This window comes from Taeniopygia guttata, chromosome 14, assembly GCF_048771995.1.
Source record: "Taeniopygia guttata chromosome 14, bTaeGut7.mat, whole genome shotgun sequence".
Classification (NCBI taxonomy): domain Eukaryota; kingdom Metazoa; phylum Chordata; class Aves; order Passeriformes; family Estrildidae; genus Taeniopygia; species Taeniopygia guttata.
The window spans coordinates 13,918,666-13,942,890 of record NC_133039.1 but is presented as its reverse complement, the minus strand read 5'-3'; the positions used below and the strand labels follow the sequence as shown (position 1 = coordinate 13,942,890).

At 41.1% G+C, this 24,225-nt stretch overlaps 1 protein-coding gene across 5 annotated transcripts in view; it reads left to right on the top strand.

Moving 5' to 3' along the window:
- The window catches only part of CREBBP (CREB binding protein), a 95,134-nt gene that overhangs the window by 45,153 nt on the left and 25,756 nt on the right, over positions 1-24,225 (top strand). For 2 of the 5 annotated variants that reach the window (XM_030285218.4, XM_030285221.4), the window contains 15 exons: positions 1,818-2,067; positions 2,687-2,800; positions 9,521-9,763; positions 10,377-10,476; positions 10,942-11,088; positions 11,526-11,643; positions 14,185-14,377; positions 14,487-14,540; positions 15,718-15,842; positions 16,424-16,612; positions 18,034-18,453; positions 19,066-19,245; positions 19,473-19,659; positions 23,481-23,599; positions 23,769-24,008. In XM_030285218.4, coding sequence (XP_030141078.1) covers positions 1,818-2,067; positions 2,687-2,800; positions 9,521-9,763; positions 10,377-10,476; positions 10,942-11,088; positions 11,526-11,643; positions 14,185-14,377; positions 14,487-14,540; positions 15,718-15,842; positions 16,424-16,612; positions 18,034-18,453; positions 19,066-19,245; positions 19,473-19,659; positions 23,481-23,599; positions 23,769-24,008 — 2,679 coding nt within the window. The remainder of the gene's footprint in view (positions 1-1,817; positions 2,068-2,686; positions 2,801-9,520; positions 9,764-10,376; positions 10,477-10,941; positions 11,089-11,525; positions 11,644-14,184; positions 14,378-14,486; positions 14,541-15,717; positions 15,843-16,423; positions 16,613-18,033; positions 18,454-19,065; positions 19,246-19,472; positions 19,660-23,480; positions 23,600-23,768; positions 24,009-24,225) is intronic. The other 3 variants (XM_030285220.4, XM_030285219.4, XM_030285222.4) reach the window with 3 other exon arrangements.

The window sequence follows — 24,225 nt, the reverse complement described above, 5'->3', positions numbered from 1 at the left end:
GGTAGTAACAAAAGGAGGACTTGGCTTGGGAAACAATTCTTCAACTGGGATAAAAGCATTGCTTCCAACAAGATTTTCTTTGGCATGATCCCTGTATTTTTCTGCAGATTAGCTGGACTAATTGTTTCCTATTTGTGACCCAAGAATTGTTTCAGCAAAACCTCTCTGCTCTATGGATTTGCTCACAGGAGAAATGGAAGACTGAATTTCGGCTGCATGCAATGGGAGCAGATGTTCATTGGTTTCCTTCATTCTTTATTCCTTTTATTGTTCTTTCTCTTGGAAGTTCAAGACAGATTCAGCAATTCCTCTTTGTCTAAGACTTAAAATCATTATCAAGTGGCAGAGTCTCCACTTCTTCCATCAAATACCAGACATGGTGTTTCCTACTAGGTCTTGTGTGCTTCATTCCCCAGAAGAAAGCAAGCTCCAAAACCTGATGTGCAGGGACAAAGCTTGCTGCTGGAGTAGGAAGAACTTGTGCAAGGAACTTTTTGTTGATCTAAGAAAATTAAGATTTGTAGGTTGTGGAATTTCCTGGGGAATCCTTCTCAAAGGTCAGAAGTAGAATGGGCTCACATGCTGTATGCTGACACTTAAACCTGATTTTCTTTAAATGTGGTACATAGGCTGTAGTCGCTGTAGGTTAGTAGTTCTGCAGGCAGTACTGAACTATTTCCTCCATTACCTCCCCAGCATAATCCTAATGTTCCTATATTCTGTTTAAAAGTGTTTTTCAGTGCTGGTTTTCCTTAGGTAGCTTGGAATTTGGTGATCTTTCCTGTAACCTGTTTTCACAGTGCATACTCAAAGTGATTCTTGGGACAGTTACTTGTTTATCCATAAGATTAATTCAGGCTGCAAATCACAGGGATTGCAGCACTTTTGCAGTCCCATATCTGTTCCTGCTAGAGGAGTCATTGCATTAAACAGATATGTTTAATTTTTAAAGCCCAGTTTCTATGTTTGTCTGGGAAGGTAGAAAAGCCGCCTGATCTGTGCTGAGTAATTGACATGTTAAAGAGGCTGTTTCTCTTCTGCACTGTTAGGAGCTGTGCCTTAAACTGAAGTTCTCTTTGGATTTGCAGCTGTCAGGCAGAGCTCAGGCCTTGGTGCAAAAGTGTGTCCATAAAGAATGAATGCTGGAAGTAAAACATGGATTTTAAAGCTGATAGAACCCAGTGTCACCCTGTGGTAACTCTAGTTCTCTTCAGTAGCCATAATGCAACCCAGATTTAGGTGGCCCTTCCTAGGTGAAGACTACATACAGCTTGCCCTGGGAATTTTCTCTGTGGAAGGAATATCACTTGGAGAGAAAAAGGATTAACTTAGGCTTGGAAAATCAACTCTGCCTTTTACAGTAATACATGGAGACAGCAATAGAATTTTGACTGTCTTCTCCCATTGGACTTCTCTTTTTGTTAGGGACAAGGAGCTAGGATTGATGTGTATTAAAATATATGATATGAAAATCTGACCTCTAGGATGAAAATATAGTCTAAACAAGCTTAAATTCACACAATGGTGTGGGTTGGAAGGGACCTTAAAGAGTTCCACCTCTGAGTGTGATAAGAGCTCGTTGCTGTTGGAATTATGGTCTCTCTAATAAACAGTATTTTGAATATTTAAACTCTTGTTTGTGTAAGTGTTTTAACAGAGGAAGCTCTCAATACATGGATGTTGTTTCAGCATTAGAAATGTCCAAGAACGCTACAGGGAGTGGTGCAATAACCCTTGTACCTAAGTGAACTCTTTTGTGATACTCAAGTCCTTGGCTCACGGGCACAACGCTGACCTCTCCTTTTTTCCCCCCTCAGTCCCAGATGCAAACCCAAGTCCAGCAAGTGGGAATCGTCCCGACGCAGGCCATGGCCACCGGGCCCACGGCAGACCCCGAAAAGCGCAAGCTGATCCAGCAGCAGCTGGTCTTGCTGCTCCACGCTCACAAGTGTCAGCGGCGCGAGCAGGCCAACGGCGAGGTGCGTGCCTGCGCCCTCCCGCACTGCCGCACCATGAAGAACGTCCTCAACCACATGACGCACTGCCAGGCTGGCAAGGCCTGCCAAGGTGAGCCCTCCCTGCTCTCCCTGTCCCGTGCTCTTCTCTTCTTGCTTCTTCTGCCTGGCACAGAGGAGTGTCAGCGCTGGCTCTGTGGTTTAGCTGCTCCCAGCTCTTCCCAGTTTAGAGAACAGAATGCAACATTTGCTCTCCTCAAGTAGGGTGGTACCAGTATAGCCTTGCAAGCATCTTCTTCATCTCCTCTGTTGTATTAAGTGTGATATCCACCGTGTCTTTGTCTTAAATTTCAGTACTAGTTTCTTCCATTTGCACTTGGATCACAAGACATTTCTGTTGTGTTTAGTTACATGTACAGTATTGCAATATTTGCCTTTTGGAAGTAGGATGGTAGCAGTGTAGCCTTGCAACCATCCTTTTCATCTCTGTTGTATAAGGAGGGTGTAATGTCCACCATGTCTTTGTCTTAAATTTTAGGACTAGTTTCCTTCATTTGCTGGTGGATCACAAAAAAATGTACTTGTTTGCAGTTTTAGTATTGCTTATGAAGAAGAAGGAATAGAGTTACTCTAAAAAATCAGTTGAAGAATAGAATTGCTCTAAAAAATGAAATAATTCAAAACTAATTAACCAAGGAGTGACTCTTAACTCTTGCTTTCCCTTGCTGCAGTTGCTCATTGTGCATCTTCGAGACAAATCATCTCCCACTGGAAGAATTGTACTCGGCACGACTGTCCCGTGTGCCTTCCTCTGAAAAATGCCAGTGACAAAAGAAACCAACAACGTGAGTATTTGTCTTACTGCTGTCACTATTAAAACTCTTAAACCAAAGTTGATCACCTGTGCAATGGAGATACAAACTCTTGGCAGTGTCCCAACAAACTTAGTAGTTGTTAACAATCCTGTACAAGGATAAGTATACCAGTGAATTTCCATTTCTGATCATTGAATGCAATTTATTACTTAAATACACAATAATTGGGAAAGTCTGAGCTCCAGCACACATCTTTTCTAAAGGGTGTGGCAACTTCTAACTGGTGTTCCATTGTGAGGCAGGTCAATGGATTCCAGTTATAAAGCAGTTTTGGATGTAGGTAGGGGCTTGGTGAGCAGATAAGCTACTTGATTGTGTTTCTTGCTGCTAGAAACAAATCAAAATGCTAATGATTTAAAATAATCAAAAATGTTTGAGAAAATAATTCTCTCATGTGAAAAGGTCTGGGTGTCTTAATCATTAAGTGCATTTAACGTATAGATTAGCCGTAGTTCTGCAAATCATGCCTGGTTTTTATAATAGCTGAGCTGTTACTGATCCTTGGGGCCAGTCCATTTGTAGTTTATTTCTTCTTCCTTCTTGCTCTGAAAAAAAAATTCTGAACTTATATTGGTAGGTTTGCTTCTCATCAAGTCCTTTGAAAATATGCCAGGGTGGAACATTTTACAGCATCGATGTAAAGTTCTAGGAGTCTTAAGTAATGTTATGCCTAAGTATATTTAAATAAGGGCTAAGAAGTGGAAAATAGCTGTAGGACTTGCAAACTTGTGCATTGGAATTGGATTGGAAACATTCTGCTAATTTCCAGCTAAGCTGAGACTGCAGTGGGGAACACCAGTAAACCTTAGAGGATGGAGAATTGCTCCTAGGTTAGTGGGGAGAGTAGCTGCTAAAACTACCAAAATTATCCATTGAGCATGGTCTCTTTATGGTTTAAGTAGGGGTTTTCCTCCTCCAAAACTGAAAAAATTACAACCATAGAGCTACTTAGAGGTCATTATTTTGTTTCCATTTTACCAAACTTCTCCTTGGTAAAAAAGATAAATCTTATGCTTTGAAAGTAGTAATTTGTTGCAAGTGATTACCTGTTTGACCCTTGAAAAATATGTTGAAAGCTTTGCTTTTTAATATGACATGGTCCATTTGTGCTTAACATCCTTATTACACAGTTGTTATCAAAGTGCTAACAACATCTACCAGAACAGAATTGTATTTTTCAATACAAGCTGCTGGTGAAAAGTAGTTTGTGCACTATTTGTTTGATTGCTCATACAGCTGATCATAAGAGAACAAAAACTGGAACATAAACAATCCTTAAAAATAATTTTGCTATGGGATCAAATACGATATTTTCTGACTGCAGCAGAATTATAGTGGATATGTGTAGAATTTGTCTCTCTTGTTGCATATGGAGGGAGATAAATATGAAATCTCCTCCTATTCAGTTAATCAATAATCCAGTGGTGCAGGGTTCTTTGTCCTGGATTATGTCTCTGAGTCATACACATAACACCTCATGGTTTATTGGGAAGTGAAATAGAAACAGTAACAGTATTTGTTTAGCTGTATAGAAGGTACCCCTATTTGGGCATTCGGGAAGGTTTGTGAAATGATTTACATTGGTATGTGCATTTTAAAATGTTGTGCCTGATCAGGTGGATACTTACCAGAGTTGGGTTTGTTTTAGACTGAAGAATATGTTGTCTTTCTTAAGAATAAATCATAGTAGCTTCTACTAAACTGGGAGGAGGAGGGAGTCTTCATTTGGCAGAATACAGAGAACATTCAGAAAGGGAAAAAGGAATGAGAAGTGTAGTGTTCCTCCTCCTATTGCCAGGCTGCCTTCCTTACAGAGAGTCCAGAACCCTCCTTCCTGTGCCTACCCCTGTTTTTCTGTTGTTATTTAAGTCCTGGTGTGGCCATGCTGGGCTTTCAAGGAGCTGCTTCGAAGGGTGCCCACCTTGTAGAACATTCTGCAGTTGAGCACTGCTGAGCCATTACAAGGTAGTGCCTCACTTCCATGCACAGTCATTCCTATGCTTTTGTAGCTTTCCCTTCCTGCTCCTTGGGGATCTGCAAGTCCTGGAAAGTCCTGGGGTTTAGGTTATTGCCATGGAGCTGTTTCTGTACAGGTCTTTTAGTGTTGGGATTTTTTGCAAAGAACATTGTGCCAGGTTTCTTTTGTATTGCCTTTTTTATTAATTTTAAAACACTCTTGAACTATATTTTACTATAATGATTGATAGTGACCTGACTTGTTAATAGGACATTTTGGGACAAATTAAAAATTCTTTTTGTTCCACATGGTTCTTATTGTGTGTCCCATGTACCTCTGAGGGGACAGGGGAAACTGGAAAACAAATACTACTTTGCACAGGGTAAAACATTAAGCTTTTCTTTTGAATAAGCAAGTGAATCCTGTGTCTTGAAGTAATGGCTTGAAATTTGGCTGAAATATTTTGGGGCTGAAGCCTTGCTTTTGTTAGGAAATTCTTCTTGGGCCCAACACGGTATGAGTTACAAACTTTTGCAAACAGTTGTTGGTATATTTCCTAGTTTTGTAGCTATGTCAGGCTTTTTTTTTTTTTTTTTTTTTTTTTTGAAGATTCATCTTGTCATCCACTTGTTTGAGCTCCTTAATTCTTCCATTCCTGGCTTGGGCAGATGTGTTGTGCCACAGCTCCTGGATCTGCTCCCATTTGTAATGTCCTGGGCCATCCCCATGTGCAGCACTTGGTGTGCATCACTCCAGGGTCAGGGGACCCTGGAAAATCCCTGGGATCTACACTCAGATATGTGAGACTGGAAAGCAGAGTTGTGAACTTGGAGCTGGTCTCCCCTGGAACTTTCCTTGTTGGAAAATTTTAAATAAAATGTAGCAAGGAGAAAGCTGGATTAAGAAAGATAAAACTCAAGATAACTAATCTTCACCTAAAAGTGAGATTTTAGAGAAAATACCAGAAATTCTGGTGTATGTGAAGTCAGGGATGAAAGAGCAGGAACCTGATAAGGGAAAGGGAAGCAGAGACCATGATCTAGCTGGCTGATGTAGCAGGTTATTGAGTACAGGCAGAACATGGAAGAGAACCTGGATGTGGAGCTTTTGGGAACCAATCCTTTGCAGAGGAGGAAGGAGTGAGTGCTTCCATGCACAGGGAAATGTGTCTTCAGGAGGAGGAGGCAGCAGCTTCTTCAGTGGAGTCCTTTTTCTGTGAAAACAAAATGAAATCCAGCTTGTTCAAGACTGACTGTCTGTGACTGTAAGATCTACAAAAAAAACCATGTCTCTTGTTTTTTCAATTGCTGAAAATCATAAAATGGTGACCCATCAGTTATCCCATGGAGCCACATGGTGGATGATAGTCCATGGCTTAAGGAGTTCCTCTGATTGACTGATCCAATGCTGTACTGAAGGCTTATGATTTAATGCTCACCTTAAATAAAAATTAAAATGGCATTGGCAGTGAAGTTTAAAACTGACTGTCCTGCTTTAAATTCCTCATAAAATCTTTAGCCCATGATTTGATCCAAGATACAGCCTTTAATTAAATTATTCTGTGCATTTACCTTCATGTACCTGCATAATTCTGAGGGCAGGACAGGCTTGTGCTGAGGTGAGTCAAGGGCACCAGAACAAATTTTGCTTCAACCACTGCAAGACGAGCAGAGTGAGGAACAGGACAGAACAAGTCTCAATTAAAGAATTCAGAAGCAAAATCAAACATTTAAACCAGCATGGCTAAATTTGAATCAGCTCATAGCTTGTTGTCTGAGGTGATGAGACAGAACTGCTGATGGATTTTGGTTGAACAATTGCCAGCTCTTCTAACAGACAACCCTGTCTCAAATGCTGCTTTTTTCTGCATCTTACTTGTTAGTATTACCTTCTTTCTACCTTATTGATCTAATATTTAGAGTTTCGGAATTTAAAATTCTCAAAAATGGTTTTACATGGTCACTGGAGTGGTCAGGTTAGAGAAGTGCAGGGCATTTGTATTTAAAATAGCATTAGGGATCTGTGCTTAAAATAAACTTTAATTAGCTGGAGGGGTTCCCCTCTAGAAGACATGAGTGCAGTGTCATTAAACAGCACTACTTGAGACAGGAGTCCTGCAGGTGAGCTGCTGTTTGATGGTTTTGATGCCTTCTGGGGCATTGGAATGTCACTGGGGCTGCTCAGGAAGTTCTGGGATTGCTTAACTTGTGCTTGTTTGAACCTTCCCTCCTCAGGTACATAAACACAAGTGACACTGGGACACACAGAGACAGTTATCTTTACATTCAGAATGTGAATTACAGAGCTCACTTCACACTTGTAACTTCTGTCATGGGCTCCTCAATGTCTGAAGCATCAGTTAAGAAAAATAAATTGCAGTAGACATGGCTTCATGTAGCAGTGGCCTAATGTGTTTGTTCCAGGGCTGTATTTATTTTAGTTGACTTTATTTCCTGCAGTATCTGCAACAGAAGGAGCAGCATTTGCACTTGGGTCTCTCCAGAGTGGAAATTGAATACTCTCTGCCTCCATCTTCTTGTTTGACAGATAATATCATGCCTTCATATAAAACCAGTGAAAAACAGACCAAAAAAACTTCTTCAAAAACAGATTCCTGATGTTGGGAAGTACTCAGAACAGGATCCTGTTGAGTTGTGAATTGGTAGAAAAGCTGAGGCCAAATAGTCTAAAACTGTTCTAACACAAGGGCTGAACTTGTGCTTTGTAGTGATGCTGCTGCCAAATCTCAGCCCAGAGCTGTGGGCTGGAGGTGCTGAACTTGTCCAAGTGAGCTTTAAGCCAAGCTTGCAGTCTCAGACAATCAGTGGTTTTTCCCCAGGAGAAGGTGAGGGGTGGTGGAAGGCTGGGCTCTCCTCAGAGGGGTGGCCAGAACCTTTCCCTGCTTCCCAAACTTTGGCATCACCTGTGGGCGTTCTGCCATCTCCACACTTCCAGCACTGAAAGCAGACTGGGGGGGGTTGTCCTACTTTTTCTGGTGGAATATCATCCTCTAACAAGCTGGAATTCTTATTAGCTCCTGAATCAACTGTCACAGCAGCCTCTGAAGCCTTTTGAATTCCAGGGTGCCACAACTTTCGTGCTAGTTAACCTTCCTATTGGCTTGCAGTAAAGGCATCTTTCTCCTAGATTGTGTGATTCCAGAGTACTACATGCAAGTCCAATGAGGAATTCATATAGTTGCTCTTTAGTATGTCTTTTTTTTTTTATTAAGCTGATAGGATCTTAATCAGCTTCTGTCTTTGTTTTTAAATTCTCTTGGAAGTGATCAGTGAGTTCAAAAGTTATTGCGAGTGTGTCCACAGAGTGTAAATATACATAAGCCTTAATTTCCATGATAATCCCAGCATTTAAAATACTGTGCATTGTCCTTTGGGGGGAAAAAGGATGTTTTTTGTAGGGCTGCCTATTCAGGAGGGGGAGATATTTGAGTATATTTATTTGTAGTTCTTTGGCAGATGAGATCAAATTGATTTCTCATCTGGAGAGGGAAAAGTCTGGACTCTACAATGTGTTTGTTTTCTCTTGGGTGGAAGCTGGAAGCCTGTGTATCTCTTTCAGTGATTCAGTTTCCATAGTGGGTAAGGATTTAAGAAATCCTGGATAATGCTGTTAATGTCTCAGAAGGCTTGTTTTCATGACTTTTTTATCTAACCACGTGCCCCTACTAATATTTCAATAAAACAGTTATTGTTGCCTATATTAAGAGCCATTACTGTTGCTAAGTTTAGTTCACACATTTATAATGCACATTACATATTTAATTACTTGAGAGGGAAAATGTGAAGGAAGTGTTATTCCTGCTAGAGTTCTGATTATCAAAATGCAGTGTCTCTGTGCTGAGGGTTGTACTCCATGGGTCATTCACTAGGGAACATGGTATTAGAATGGCAGCTGAAATGAGAACCAGAAAGCAAAATTTTGCTCTCTTCTGCATCAAGTAAATACTACTTTTCCATGTTGTTTCTATTTCCTATCTACAAGGAAAATGACTCTTCCATACATCTGTATGGTGGGAGAGGTTGGTTGGTTGTGGTAGCCATATAGGTTAATGAATACCTAAACATCATCTAAATTATTTACCAGAGTTCAACCCCTTACTGACTCTCCAACTTATTTTAGATTTAGCCAGTACAATCTGAGACTCATCAGGGTTTTTCATATCTCTGAGTAACTTGGGGTTTAAGGTGATTGGGCCCTCAGAGGATTCATGTGGTGACTGCTCGCAATGAAAATTTCTACCAACAGATCTTCAGTATTACCTTTGTGTCCAAGGACACAGTGTTTCTGCTGAACTCAGGATCTCTGTTCTGGAGCCAAATATTTTGACCTAAAATGGGATTGATGGGAAAGAGGGAAGTAGAGGAATTAAATGTTTTTCCCCCTTAGTTTACTGTCCCCAAGCATGAAAATCCTATTTAGCCATATATAGGAGCCTGTACTATATATCTATTACAAGTGATTATGGGCTTATCTGCCTGATATTTACAGCACTTCTCTTTAGACTGCATGGATTAATAGCCAGTGTGGGTTCTGTCCTGTAGAATCAAAGGCTGAGTTTTTCCACTTGGCATCTCGGGTGTTGTTCTGTCCTCTAGCAGAAAAATATCTGTATCATATAATATCTGCATGTTCTGGTGACTCTTGGCATGACTGGTTTTACTCCTTATCCTCATCAAGTTTTAATTTTCTCTTATCCTTTCTCTTCTCTGTAGCCCTTTTAGGGTCTCCAGCTGGTGGGATCCAGAATTCCATCGGTTCTGTTGGCACGGGCCAGCAGAACACTCCATCACTGAGCAATCCCAACCCAATTGACCCCAGCTCCATGCAACGAGCCTACGCTGCCCTGGGGCTGCCATATGGTAACCAGCCCCAAACACAGCTGCAGCCCCAGGTCCAAGGCCAGCAGCCAGCACAGCCTCAGGCTCACCAGCAAATGAGGACCATTAATGCACTGGGTAGGTGGAGAAAAGACCAAGAAAAAAATAAAGTTAAAATAACTGATGTTGAATTTTTTGGTAGTCTGGCATTTTGTTTGGTCAGAGTAGTGACTGTCTGTTCAAGTTGTTTAGTAAGTTAAAAATACACTATTTATATGCACTATTATTAATTTAGATTTGAATATTAGAAAGTTTTGAATGTAGAGCTTTTGACAAATAGCAGGGGTTTTAGTTTCTTTTCAAATATAGCCCATAGCTCATTCTCTGAGGTGATGAGACAGAATTTCTGAAGGATTTTGGTTTAACAATTGTTCCCTGTTCTAACAGACAATTCTGTCTCAAATATTTGTTTTTGTATCTTAATTGCTAGTATTACCTTCTTTATAGCTTATTGATCTTATCTTAAGAGTTTATGAATTTAAAATTTTAATGGACTCATTTTTGTAGCTCAGAAAGTAACTTGGTTCCATAAATAGCCACGTATGTGCAGCACAGCAGGTATTGTTATAAAAATACTTAACCTGATAAATGGCTTCTTTTGTTAGCCAGATGGGTCAGTAAAATGCAGTTTTGTCATATTATTGTCAAAATTGTGAAGTGTGTACCAATGATGTTTAATTTTGTCCCAAAGGAGCCAACCAGATGAACCTTCCCACAGGAGGAATAACAACAGACCAGCAACCGGGTCTAATTTCTGAAACTGCTCTTCCAACATCCCTTGGGACAAATAAGTAATGCACACATTTTCATTCTTGCTCAATTAAACATTTATTTCCTTGCTTATGAACATAAATAAAGAGCATGCTTTAAAAACTGATTGTATTGGCATGGAGATGGTCAGTCACGTGTACAGCTCTGCTCTCTTTCCTGTTTCAGTTCCAGAGCTGCCACTTTGTGCCTCCTGAGAGCCCCACAATATTTACTGCTTTTAAATGAAGTCTCAAAGGAACAATATTTTGTATTTTTAAGTTCATAGTTGTGATTCTTTACCATTCACGCTGTGAATGTGCCTTGTAAACTCCTGAGCTTTGCTGCTCAGGGGTTGCTGTTTGCTGCTGCCAAAATATCACTTAAGAGAATGTTTGATGCAATAGCTAAAAGTGATGAAAGCAACAAGTCAAAAATTGCTTCAGGCATCAAACCTATGAAAAAACTCTGCATTCTGGTACTCTAACAGTCCCTTTTCTTTTTTTTAGCCCACTAATGAATGATGGCACAAACTCTGGCAATGTTGGAAACCTCAGCTCAATGCCAACGGCTGCACCTCCTTCGAGTACCGGGGTAAGGAAAGCATGGCATGAACATGTCACTCAGGACCTGCGCAATCATTTAGTGCATAAACTGTAAGTATTCACCAAGGCTGCCTTTTTCCTCAATGTTTTTAAAGAATTTCAATACAGTAGTTCTGCTATTAAGCTGAAAAAAAAGTTATCGGTGGTGCTGGGCCACTCAGGATGAGTTGTTACCTTTAATCCTCCTCTTCAGTTTGTTCTTCATGCTCATTAAGGAGTGGGCATAGAATTAGTTTATATTACTAGTAAATTTGCTCTGCTGTGGTGAACAGATATTTAGACTCCAGACTGTTAAACCTCACTTTATATTCATCATTTGATTTGTTTTCATCTTGTGAGAAATGGTAAGATATTATTTTTTAACGATTTTGATATGCTTTTACATATCTGGTGTAGAGAGAAACATCCAGGGTGATTATCATAAAGCTGTATTGATTTTGGGTTTTTTCTGAGGTTCTTTTTCTGTTATTGTTGCTCTGTCCTTGCAGTGTCCAAGCCATCTTCCCCACTCCTGATCCAGCAGCACTGAAGGATCGCCGCATGGAGAACTTGGTGGCTTATGCCAGGAAAGTGGAAGGAGATATGTATGAATCTGCTAATAGTAGGGTATGTTGCTTCAGTCCAACATGTGAAAGAACAGTAGAATCACAAATCTTAGAAGTGTAAAAAAACCACAGAAAATCATTTCACTGCCCTCTTCATGAGGAAAGTCGTGGTTCTGGTCTGTGACAGTGTTTGTGTAGTCCCAAGCCATGTGATTTATGTCACTCCAAGCTAATTCACCTCTCAGCTCTAGACACCCCCTCCATCCCTACTTGCATCCTCCTGAAGTGCAAGAAGCTTGGAGCACAGCTTGGAGTTCTTGATGTTTCCCTTACTGACTTCCTCCCTTTGTTCTTAATGCCTCTTTACCACTGGAGGTTTTCTCTAGGACCCAGTGCTGTTCCACTGCTTACCTTCCACCTGTACTGATGGAAATAATTCTCCTCTACTCTGCAGCTCCAGAAGTAGTTGGGCAAAGACATAAGAAGTCACTTTGGCTTCTTTGTAGATGGGAAAAAAACACAGAATTCCTGTTGCAGTTCATGATTTTTGTTCTGTCTGCACAGAAATAGTTCAAATCCCTCTTACTTGAAGGGAGCAAACCCCTGTTGCTTGATAGGCTGAGGATATGACATGGTAGTAATTCTACTCTAAAGGAACCACTCTCTGGAAGTTTTCATTGGGAAAAGACAACAATATTAGTAACAGCCAACAAGATCCTACCTGATCAGAAACTTGAGATCCTTTCTTAAAAAAGGGAGGAGCATCTTAAAAGAATAGTTACTGGCATTTCAGGTGATAATCAGATGATTCAGTCAGACACTTCTCCCCTCTCAGCTCACCTGCCAGAAGAGCTGGAGATGGAATTGCAGGTTTTATTTCCAAGAGGCAGATAGGCAGTGGCCATTCTTACAGTGCTGCTGTGTCAGTGCTGGTCAGTAACCACATTGTATCCTGCTTGTAGCTACCAAGAGGTTGTTTACAAGGAAGACATGGGAGGTACTCAACCGTGGTTACCCTGGCAGCTTTAGAAACCAGTTTTAGATAGAAGGAGGATTTCATGGTCACACTTGGGTGTCTAAATACCTTCTCAGTAAGGATGAGCATAGCAAACTCCTGGTTGAAAAATTAAACCCCTTCTGACAGACAAACACCCAGAAGTATCTTCTCCTCACCCCTCAAAACAGCTGTCAGAGCCTCCTGGACAGAAATTTCTGTTATTGGAATTCATCTAATGTATTTGGCTCCAGACAGCAAACTTGGAAGAAGGGAGTAATTCAGAATGTGTTAATGATGTCATGAGGAATTATATCCTTCTTTTTGAGGAGCTCCTGTGCTGTTTTGACACTGAAAAACATATTAGTAAGAGGCATCATTGTAAGGAGTTTAATGCTGTTCTAGCAGTGTGTGCTCCTTGTGAGCACAGGCTTTGCAGGAAACCTTTGTAGTGGGAAAGTAGCACAGTATTAAATTTACAAATAGGAGTTTACAACTGAAGTGGCTTGAGAAGGGGAGGAGCTATAAAGCTTTTAAACTGGACAGCAGAAAGTGTTTGCTGACTTTTGAGAAGCTCTGAGAAGTGACCTGAAAAACAAAGCTTTATATTGCATGACTGGACTTCCTTACCAAGGCCACTGAGGTATACATATCTCATATTAAGTTTTTGGAAATTAATTGAATCCTGCTGTAATAACAAATTTTGATTTTGATGAATATGGAATAAAAACAAAATGATTGTGGGCAAGCATCACTCAATCTGTGCTCTGTGTAACTCTGGGTTCTGAGAGCATGGTGGCCCCACAAATAAAATGTAGCCTTGAGGATTTGTGGGTTTTTTTGCCTTTAACAGGTGCATAATTTCATGCACTTGGCAGATGTGCGTCCAGCAATTCCTGACAAGCAAAATTGTCTATGTGGTGTACACTGTGACTGTCTTATTGGATCTGTTGTCACTGTGGGTTGAGTAAAATGGATTTTTCATCTTGTACAGATGTAGTGTTTACTTGTCTCTGCCTGTGGACTATTTTTCACTGAATTTTCTCCATTCCTTTGAGGTTTTGTTTATCCCTTGCCAAGATTGTTGGTAGACTCTTTAGGAAAAGAGTAGTTCCTTTCTTTATGTAAAAATTGATCTATCCTTAATATCTGTCTCCTGAAAGTTTCTTTGGTGTAACATTGTGCTTGGAATATCTTTTTTCTTTTGTCTGTGGATTAGTGGAAATGTTTATTATGAAAATAGCATTTAAAAATCATTAACACCTAGAAACTAAATCACAGCTTCCTGGATTTTGCTGAAGCAACAGAGAACCTCCAGCCCTCTCCTTTGTCTGCTAATTTACTCAGAGTAGGTTTGCAGGGTAGCCATAAACAAGTGTAATTTCTGGAAGCTTTTTTTTTTTTTTCTTTTTTTTTCCTGTTCTGCATTAAAGCAGGAAAGGCTGTCTTAATTTACAGGACTCTGAAAATAAGTATTTATTTTTCAATTAGGCAGGTGTATACATTAAAAAACAAAACAAAAAAATGCAACCCAAAACCAGATGATGGTATTTAGGTAGACTGAATGAGTTTTGCTGCTGCTGATTACTCTTTGTTTTTCCCTTTTAGGATGAATACTATCATTTATTAGCAGAGAAAATCTATAAGATACAAAAGGAGCTAGAAGAGAAGAGGAGGTCTCGTCTCCATAAACAAGGGATGCTGGGGAACCAAGCAGCCTTACAGACCCCCGGGCCCCAGCCCCCAGGGATTCCCCAGGTGGCTGCTGCCATGGGCCAGGCACAGCCCGTCAGGCCACCCAGTAAGTGCTGCTGGAGCTGCCTCTGCTTCTCAGGAGTCTTTGGACTCAAGTTAATCCTGAGGTTGTGTTTAAAACTGGTTTTACTGACCATTCTTGTGTTGTGTTGCAGATGGGCCTATGTCCATGCCAACCGTGCCTATCAGTCGTATGCAGGTTTCTCAAGGTACCTGTTTTCCTCTCTAATTGCAATTTGTGGGTTCAAAATAATTGTTGCAGGGGGAAAGCTGATCTTATGTTGAGGTTTTTTGGTGTTGGGAGGGAGGAACCACAGGGGCTGCCTTATTTCAGCACCATTCTTTGGTGTTGCTCTGTGTGTCAGTGCAGTGTTGACAATATGGATCCAGCACTTTGCTGGGGATTGGGAATTAATTCAGTGCTTCCAAAGAGAGGACAGCTCAAGCAAGAATAGTGGGGATAATCTCATTTAAAACACTGTAAAGGGGGAAGGATGTTGGCATGTTTTCATCAGTTAATCAGCCAAAAATACACCTGTAGCTGGAAACAGCACATTAGTCCTAACATCTGTGTAGCTAATGATAGCCTTTCTTGGTTTCTGATGGAAAGTGCAGCTAAAAAATACTTGGAGCTTGTTCACAGCACTTGTCATTACTCACTGAGGCTGCTGTGAACTCATGGGTGGTTTTTTTCCAAAATATAAACCCATGTCTTTTAGGTGCTTCAACTTTCTTCAAAAAAGTGTCCTCAGCTATTTTATTTCTTGGTTCAGAGTTAGTAGTAAGTCAAAATTTGTGTTGAAATGTCCTTAGGAAATAAAATACTTTTAAAATTCATTTGAATAGAAGAACAAGTTGATAACAAGTATAGCTCCATAATTAGAGCTTTAGACAAGTTTTTTGGAGGGATTCAATGTTTTGTATGAAAAGCACAACCCCTGTTAAAGCATTTTGGTAGCTTTTGTCCTGATTTGAGGCTTAGAGTTGCCTTAATACATCCCATATGTATTTTTATCATATTTACTTCAACCATTTCAGTGAGCCCTGAATAAGACTTTGCTGTTTCAAAGCAAATGCCTGATTTTAAGAAACCATCCTAAGGTATTACTTATAAATAGCATCTGGGCTCTGCAGATTATCCAGCATCTACTCTTCATCTTTTGCATTTAATTTTTTTTTAAGACACCAAAAATTGTATTTCACCATAACTAGCATTATTCTAAATACTTCTTGCATCCTGATTTGTCTGTTAAGTCAAAGAACTAAAAGATAACGCGCAAGGCGGTTGAATCGCAGTCATAATAACTGTTAATTTTCTAGTAGAATATAGATCCATCAATTCTGCTGACTTGTTCCTAATGAGTTGTTTTGGGGGTGCATTTGCAGGAATGAATCAGTTTAACCCCATGTCCATAGGGAATGTACAGATGCCCCAAGCACCGCTGGGCCCGCGGGCGGCGTCTCCGATGAACCACCCGGTGCAGATGAACAGCATGGGCGCCGTGCCCGCGGTTCGTACCCACCCCTGCCCAGCACAGCCTCAGCCCCAGCCCACCCCCACCTCATCCCCTCTGCAAAGGCCAAGCCACAGAGCAGTGCTGCAAACTGTGGGATCATTTCATGGCAACGCAGCAATTGTGACAGGCTTTTATGGAGGTGTTTGTTTGCAATGTTTACGTGTTCCAAAAACACCAAGCAGACCTTAAGAGGGGCACGTGCCACAGGTGCAGTAATCCCCAGCAATCTGTGGAAGAGCATCTACTGTCTTTGCAGTATATAAATCTTTTGTTCCTACATGAAAACATGTTTTTATTCTTTAGAAAAACAAAAATATATTTAGTTTCCCTGGATTCTCTCTGTCAACCCAGAGAAAAAAACAGAGTTAACACTCTGAATATTACCTGTTAAAAATAATGAATGCTGTGGAGCAAATGCTGAAGTTATGGCCATATGCCCACTACCAGTTAGTGTTATTAAGCCAGTATTCCTTTTATTTTTTTTGTCCTATCTTTTGATTGATTTCAGTGTATTTTCCTTTGCCCTGCTCCATAGTACTAAATGGTAATTAGTTAATCTGGGTGTTAATTTTCAGATGGCAATGTCTCCTTCCCGAATGCCTCAGCCACAGAACATGATGGGAGCTCATTCCAACAACATGATGGGTCAGGCTCCTACCCAGAACCAATTCTTGCCCCAAAACCAGTTCCCAGCATCCACTGGAGCTATGAATGTGAACAATGTGGGCATGGGACAGTCAACAGCCCAGGCCGGGGTGGCACAGGTGAGATGGATTCTCTAAGATTTATTTGCTCTTAATTATTTTGCTCTGATTTATTTATTTATATTTGTTTATTTGTGTTTCTATATCCATTGTTTGATGTAGTCACCCCAGCTTTGGGGGATCCTGGGTTACATCTGCCTTCTTCAGAAGCTTACATAATTTATCGACATCTGTTAATGGGGGCGCAACGCCCTGCAATTCCTGATTTAAATCCCTTCAAAATGCATGCTGATGAGATTTTTAGGGGAAATATCAGAAATCAGTTTATGGGATGCCTGTGAACATATGTTTTGTCTCTATGTGGACCGGAGTAGCTAACTTTAAATCCAGGATTATAATAAAGTGGTTGGGCAAGATCTTCTAAAATTTGTTTTAACTTCTTTGATTCTGGAGAAAAGATTGTTGGGTTTTTCCTGTAACATTTTTCTGTTGCAGTAGTGGTCAGTGAAGTAGCAGCTGTGCTTATGGTGCCAAAGTATCTGCTTCTCCAGAGGGAAAGGCTTATTTAACTCAGGGCCCAAGTAATTTAGGCTAGTTAAAACCTCCAGAATTCTGAGAGATTACATGATCAGGTTATGAAGGGCTCTGTCGAGTCAAGTTTGGAATATGTTCAGGATGGAGTATCTACAGTTTCATGGGCCCCTGGCTCAGTTGTTTGACTGCCTTTGTGGTTAACATTTTTTTTCCCAATGCATTTAGTTCCATAAAACTGCCTCTGTAAAGACAATATAGAAGTGTGTTTTAAATTTGAAACCTCATCTACAGGAAATTAACTGATTTGTATTTCTAAGAGTAACAGTTACATTTGAGGATGGAGTATTCTTTTTTATCACCAGTCATCTGATGCAATCTTCAGTAAAATGTATCACTTAAAGGTTTAAGTACATCCAGGGTACTTTATTGTTGCTGCTCTGAAAAACAGATTTTCTGAAGTGTCTTGAGCTAAGTTTAAGTAGAATTAAAGAGAAAACCAAAAGAAACCAAAAGTCTCTTCTTAAGTCTTGCTCTGTGCAACAGTAGCATTAAATATGTTGACCTGCCCTCTAAAGCAGGGTGTCTCAGAGTCCTGGCCTAAAAATGGGTATTTGCTCAAAACCATTTTATGTCAAAGCCTGACCTTTGCCCAGCTAATGGCACGATTTAGAGGCTGCCTGTGGGTTTCTGTGTTACTGGGATTGGGAGGATTCCCTTTCTATGCCAGTGGAATTAATGCAGGACCTGCATGGCACCACTAGATCTGGGAGCAAGGTCCTTGAGAGCTGATGGCAGCGATGACAGAAATTGGAGCAGTCACTTGCAGCAGCAGCATTTGTGGCTGATCTGCTTGCACTGACAGTATCCTGTCAGACAAGGCTTCAGGGCTGTGATTGAAGGGATAAATGGTGATTCCAGGCTCTGTAAGACTCTCTCTCTCTCCCTAGCAGGGGCAGGTTCCCAGTGCTGCTCTTCCCAACTCCATGAACATGCTGGGACCGCAGAGCGGGCAGCTGCCGTGTCCCCCGGTGACGCAGCCCCCCCTGCACCAGACCACACCTCCCGTGTCCTCTGCTGCCGGGATGCCACCGCTGCAGCACCCGACCCCCCCGGGAATGACTCCTCCCCAGCCAGCAGCGCCCACCCAGCCATCGACACCGGTCTCGTCCTCGGGACAAACTCCGACCCCGACGCCGGGCTCTGTTCCCACGGCCACGCAGACCCAGAGCACCCCCACGGGGCAGACTGCGGCCCAGGCCCAGGTGACACCGCAGCCACAGACCCCTGCCCAGCCCCAGTCTGTGCCAACCCCACAGCCAGCCCAGCAGCAGCCAACATCTGTGCAGGCGCAGCCACCCGGCACTCCAGTAAGTACCAGCCAGTCCCCTCTGCCTCGTGTCGTGACATCCCACGAGCGTCTCTGTCTGTAGCACCATGTCCTGAGTATGTAGAGCCCATAGCTGTCCATAGCAGCTTCTGCTTTAGACCAGGGGGTTGGTTAGAGATGTGTAAAATGTGTGTGTTTAGATGTTCTCAGCATTGTGTGAAGGAGGGGGGGTTGAATGGCTGGACTGCTCAAAGTAAAATCGGCAGCAGTGTGCAGAAAGATGAGGTGTAACAGGCCTAATGTTCTATTTGCCCATAATCAGAATCCTTTCTGATCCTGAGATTTGCATAGTTTTTTTTTTCTTTTAAGATAAGCCAGGGCAAATGCACGTTTCAAGGAATGTACAGTGTTTTACTGGGCAGGTGTTTTCTCTGTAAAAGAAGCCTCTTTGGGGCAGAATTTTTCCTTGGCTTCTCCTCTGTAAAGCAGAGTTATTTAATGTGTACTATCAAAACTTGGCTACAGTGGCCTGTATCCATGTTCTGCACTGTTTTAGAATATCATCTCATGTCTCTTTTGTGCTGTTCATTTTTAGTAAAGGCAAATATTTCTATATATGCAGTGTCTTTCTTTTGTACTGTTTTTACAACAGCTATCCCAGGCAGCAGCTAGTATTGATAACAGGGTCCCCACCCCTGCCTCAGTTGCTAGTGCTGATACGAATTCCCAGCAACTAGGACCAGATGCACCAATGCTAGAAAGCAAATCAGAAGTTAAAACTGAAGAAACTGAGCCAGAGACTAGTGAGACACAAGTGGAAGCTAAGACTGAGGTAAATGAGATTCTCTACAGCTTAACTGAAAGCAGTGATAGATATAAAAGCACTTAATGATGTGTCTGACTCGGTGAGCTAAGGGGCGAGAGGAGGGTCGTTACTGCAAAGTAACTCCTGAGGAAAGCCATGGATGGAAAGTGCTTCAACAGTCTCAAACTAATATTTTGATGGCTGAAGTTTGTGTTGTAGATGTAACAGTACCTCTTGTTGCATCCTTTCTTAAGGTGGAGGAGGATTTACAAGGATCTTCACAAATAAAAGAAGAAACAGATGGAACCGAACTGAAGCAGGAGCCAATGGAGATTGAAGAAAAGAAGCCTGAAATTAAAACAGAGGTTAAAGAGGAAGAAGAGAGTGGCACTAATGGAACCACTTCACAATCCACCTCACCCTCTCAGCCCCGCAAGAAAAGTACGTGTATGAACGCTGAGTTCCCTTGTGTGCTTTGCTTTCACTAACATTTGTTTTCCACAGTCTCAGCTCCTGCTGGGAGGTTTGTTTTACACTTGTGTTTGCAGCACGTGGAGCTCTGGGAGATCAATACTCTGTAACTTAATTTTGAAAGTAGGATTCCTTTAATGTTACATGAATCAGGTGAGAAAAGCAAGTCACTGTGCCCTTGATCTCAGCAGTGCCTGCCCAAGAAGGACCAAGGCAGTAAGGCAGTGATTGCTGGAGGAATTAAATGCATAAATCCCTCCCTGTACATCTTGGTGCTCTTTGAGGAAGAGCTCAGTGTAGATAAGAGTGCTTTCAGTAACCAAGGGTATCCATCGCTTTTCTTCTCCTGTTAAGAGAAGACCTTTATCCTGAGTTTTGTCAGTCACTTTTCTGAGAATCTGGCACTTGAACTCCCCTGAACCTTTGTTCCTCCTAGGCTGGACTGCTGCAAGAGGCTTAACATTTATTGTAGAGTCCTGTGTCTTCAGGACCTGAAAGTTTTCAGTGTAGTGTTCATTTGCTCAGCAGTCTCTTAAGTTAATCAGGACAGATTGAGGTGTGACTGCATCTGTACTCAAGGAAACTTTATGGTGTTGCAGGTTATGTAAATGTTTGGGTGCCTTGTGTTAGTAAGAAATAAATAAGATTATAAAAATAGAAATATATTTCTCTGCTTGTAGAGCAAGCTTTGTGGCAGGCTGCGAGATAAGTTTTCAGACTCAAAAACCTTAGCAGTTTTGAGACCTCTGTCTTTTGGCATCTGCTTTATTGAGATGATGTTTTCTGTGGTTAGTTTTTAGTTTTCAACCAAAGGGAAGCTTCCAACATGATGCAAATGTCTAAATAATCTACATCTCCTTGATGTGCTTTGGGTTGCATTTGGTTACTAACCATAATCTTTTTGAAATAAATCACTATAAAACACATTTCCCTGCAGACTGATGTTTTCAGCTGGCAGCAGAGTGGGGCACCCAAACGAGAGCCTGCTGCAGAACCAACTGGCAGAGCCTTTTCCAACCCAAATGTAACACAGGGAGTGGAAAAAAAAAACCTTATTAGCATTTCTGAGCCAGTGATATTCCCAGTGGAAGGAATCTCTGCTGCCTGGTAGGAATGTGCTTGCACAGGGAAGGTTCTTGCAGAATCAGTTCAGGCTGGGTCACCACATATTCCAATTCCTCCTTTGGTGACACAGTTTTATCTTGGAAGCTTTGTCACCCAGTAACTGTGTAGTGCAAAGCACGTGCTGTGTGGGCAGGTACAGCCACAGACATGAGTTTAAAGGGTGGAATTTTCTCACCAAGGAGTTTGTTCAATGCTAATTGAGCATTGGCATTAAAATGCTGAATAAACCAAGAGGTGTTGGAGAGTAATTACTGGCAAGTGTGCTGAAGGGATAGGTGGTATTTTAAAACTTCTGAAGAGGCTGATCAGGAGTTTTGCATGAATTGCAGAAGTATTGGGAATTCTTCCTCCTTCCCATGCAAGCAGATTCCTGAGGGCCATCCCACGGTAATCTGGGACATGGCAGGCAGTGAGGGGAAGTGCCATGGACTGTGTGCTATAACTTAGCAAGCAGAGCCTTATTTTGCCTTTTTTTTGCACATCTAACATGAGCAAGAAAGGGAGGTAATGGTTCCTTGCCTTTCAATCTCAGAAAACCCACTATATCATTTGGGCAGCTCCTGTCTCCTTGTTGGTGGCAGCTTTAGTTTGACCTTGAAGATGAGTTTTACTGGTTTCTTCACTTCTTTGTGAGGCATAATGGAAAACTTGCAGGAGCTGGGATTTGAGGTGTATTTGTGTGTGTTGTCCTTGTAATTTTGAAAATGTCTTCTCTTCCTTTATGAATTTTCTCCTTAGTAATCATAAGCAGACTTGCCTCTGAAAGAAGCAAAAAAATTAAAAAGGTAGCATTGTACTGTTCTTTGGTAGGTTATACGTCATCGTGAGTCAGGCAAAGATCCCATTTTCTTTTTACCACCCACACATCCAAGACAAAATGGGATAACTGGATGCCAGCTCCTTGCAAAGGTCTTCAAGCTACTGGAGGAGAGCTGAGATCATTTAATTTTGGAAAAAGGAGAGTGGTAAAAACAAAACTTCCTTGTAAAATCCATGTACAGGGAGATGCTGTGATCAAATGTGCTGATATTAGTCATAGTCCATAGAGGCAGAACAGCTGAAGATGAACACAACTTTTCTTTATGTATTTAGGTAAAGTAATAAATTGAAATAACAACTGGATTTTCATTTTGATTTTTTTTTTCAAACTTTAAAATGAAAGTGGGTTATAAACTTTATCAGTAAAGTTAATTAGGCTTTAAGGAACTTGGCAAAAGTCACACTGGATCTCTGTAGTTTGAGTTTAAAATAAGATTGGATTTATTTGAAATATACTGTAGCTTAATGGTGTGTTATTATAGGAGAAAATTCTAAAAGCAGTGTCAAGCAGGTAGTCAGAATAGATTATTAAAAGGTGCTTTTTGACCTTTACATTTCATTAAATGAAATAATTCAGATTATCACATTATGAACTATCTGAATCAGAGCAGCAGGGAATACTGTTCCTCATTAATGGAATTTAATATTTATTTCTATTATTGAGGATCCCATAATATAATGTGCAAGAGTTGTTTATAAAACTTTGGAAATATATAGTAGGGAGAAATGCCTGCATGTATGGTATTGATGAATATGGAAGAGAATTGCCATTTTGTTGGGAGTGAGTTTGTGGCAACAGCTGAAATGATCATACAACCAATGGAGTAGTGTCATCTTAATTTGTGTTCCCTTTTTATTTGTGTGTATGCTTTAAAATCATAGATTTTGATCTAGATGTCCCAAAAAGCAGTTTATATCATTTCAAAATACCATCTGAGTGAGAAAAGCAATGATCAGCCTCAGAGGGGTCACTGAACCCTCTTGATTCAAGTGCTTTTAGCAGAATTAATTGCTCCATTTTATTTCTATTGTTCTCATTTCATCCAGGTAGATAAATATGAGATGCCATCCTGCTTTCCTTAGTTGTCTTTTTTTCTCAATGATAGGCATTCTTCCCTATTTAAAGACACTGTTCCTAAGGAAATAAATGTAATTACACTGCTGAGATGTTCAAAGAGCTCTCCAAGTTATCATTATTTTTCAGAAAATGTATTGCCTTTTTTTGTCCTTGTCAGCCACTCCTGTAAGAATTATGGCTGTTGCCATGCCACTGTTGCCAAGTGGTGGCATAGAAATTTGGAAGTATTAACACTTTCAAAATCAATTAACAATCCATCAGACCAGGACTGTTTGTACACCGTGGCCAGGAAAATTCCTGTGCCAGCTCTCAGGACATCTGGTCACTCTCTGTAGAGCTGGCTCCTCACCCCTGCCCGGTGCAGTGGGGTTTGCTGGAGGAATCTTGGCTTGGAAACGGCGAGCAAGGTTAGAAGGGAGGGAGGGAAAATTACACTCAGCCTCTCCTTTGAGGAGAAAAGATTCATTAATGTTAAAACAATTGATTGAATTTGATTCTATGTAAGTTTAGAGGGTTTTTTAATGCTCCAGAATATGTATCATCATGGGCTAGAGTTGTTCCCATATCCCTGTTTTGGGAGTATCACCTGCTGTGATCTGAGTAAATACAAGGCTGTGTTTGGCTCTTGTAAGTGAGGTATTGCCTCTGATCAGGAAAACCCTTTGCAGAATTTTAGTTAATGTATTTCTTTGGGGTTTTTTTGGGGGGGAGTCAGAAGTTTAGGAAACAAGGAGGGCAATTTTCTAACCTTTCTGACTTCCATTTCCAGTTTTCAAGCCCGAGGAGCTGCGCCAGGCTCTCATGCCCACCCTGGAAGCCTTGTACAGGCAGGACCCAGAGTCCCTTCCTTTCAGACAGCCTGTGGATCCCCAGCTTTTAGGGATTCCGGTGAGTTGGTGTTTAAAAAAACCCCTATAAAAATATTCTATTTTTTTATTATTATTATTTATTTATTTTTAACAATTCTCCTATTTTATCTTTGCTCAGATAAACATTTTACCTTTTTTTCAACATCTTGGAAACCTCTTAAAAATAAAGGCTTTTGGTGTTTTTACAGGATTATTTTGACATTGTGAAGAATCCCATGGATCTGTCAACCATCAAGCGCAAGCTGGACACGGGGCAGTACCAGGAGCCCTGGCAGTACGTGGATGATGTGTGGCTGATGTTCAACAACGCCTGGCTCTACAACCGCAAGACTTCCCGGGTCTACAAGTTTTGCACTAAGCTGGCAGAGGTGTTTGAGCAGGAGATTGACCCGGTCATGCAGTCCCTGGGCTACTGCTGCGGGCGCAAGGTGGGTGTCCCAGTGTCCCAGGGGCTGTTCTTCCCAACAGCCCAGCTGCAGTCAGCACACAAAGCTCCAGCTTGGGAGACTTTGTTTTTAAAATAGAAATACTAAATGGAAAGGCTGCAAAAAATTTGGCTTTGTTATAAGTATGGTCAGAGCTAAAAAGGTTGATAGCAGCTCTGCCCTTCTGTTATTATTGTTGTATTCTTCTCCCTCAGAGGAC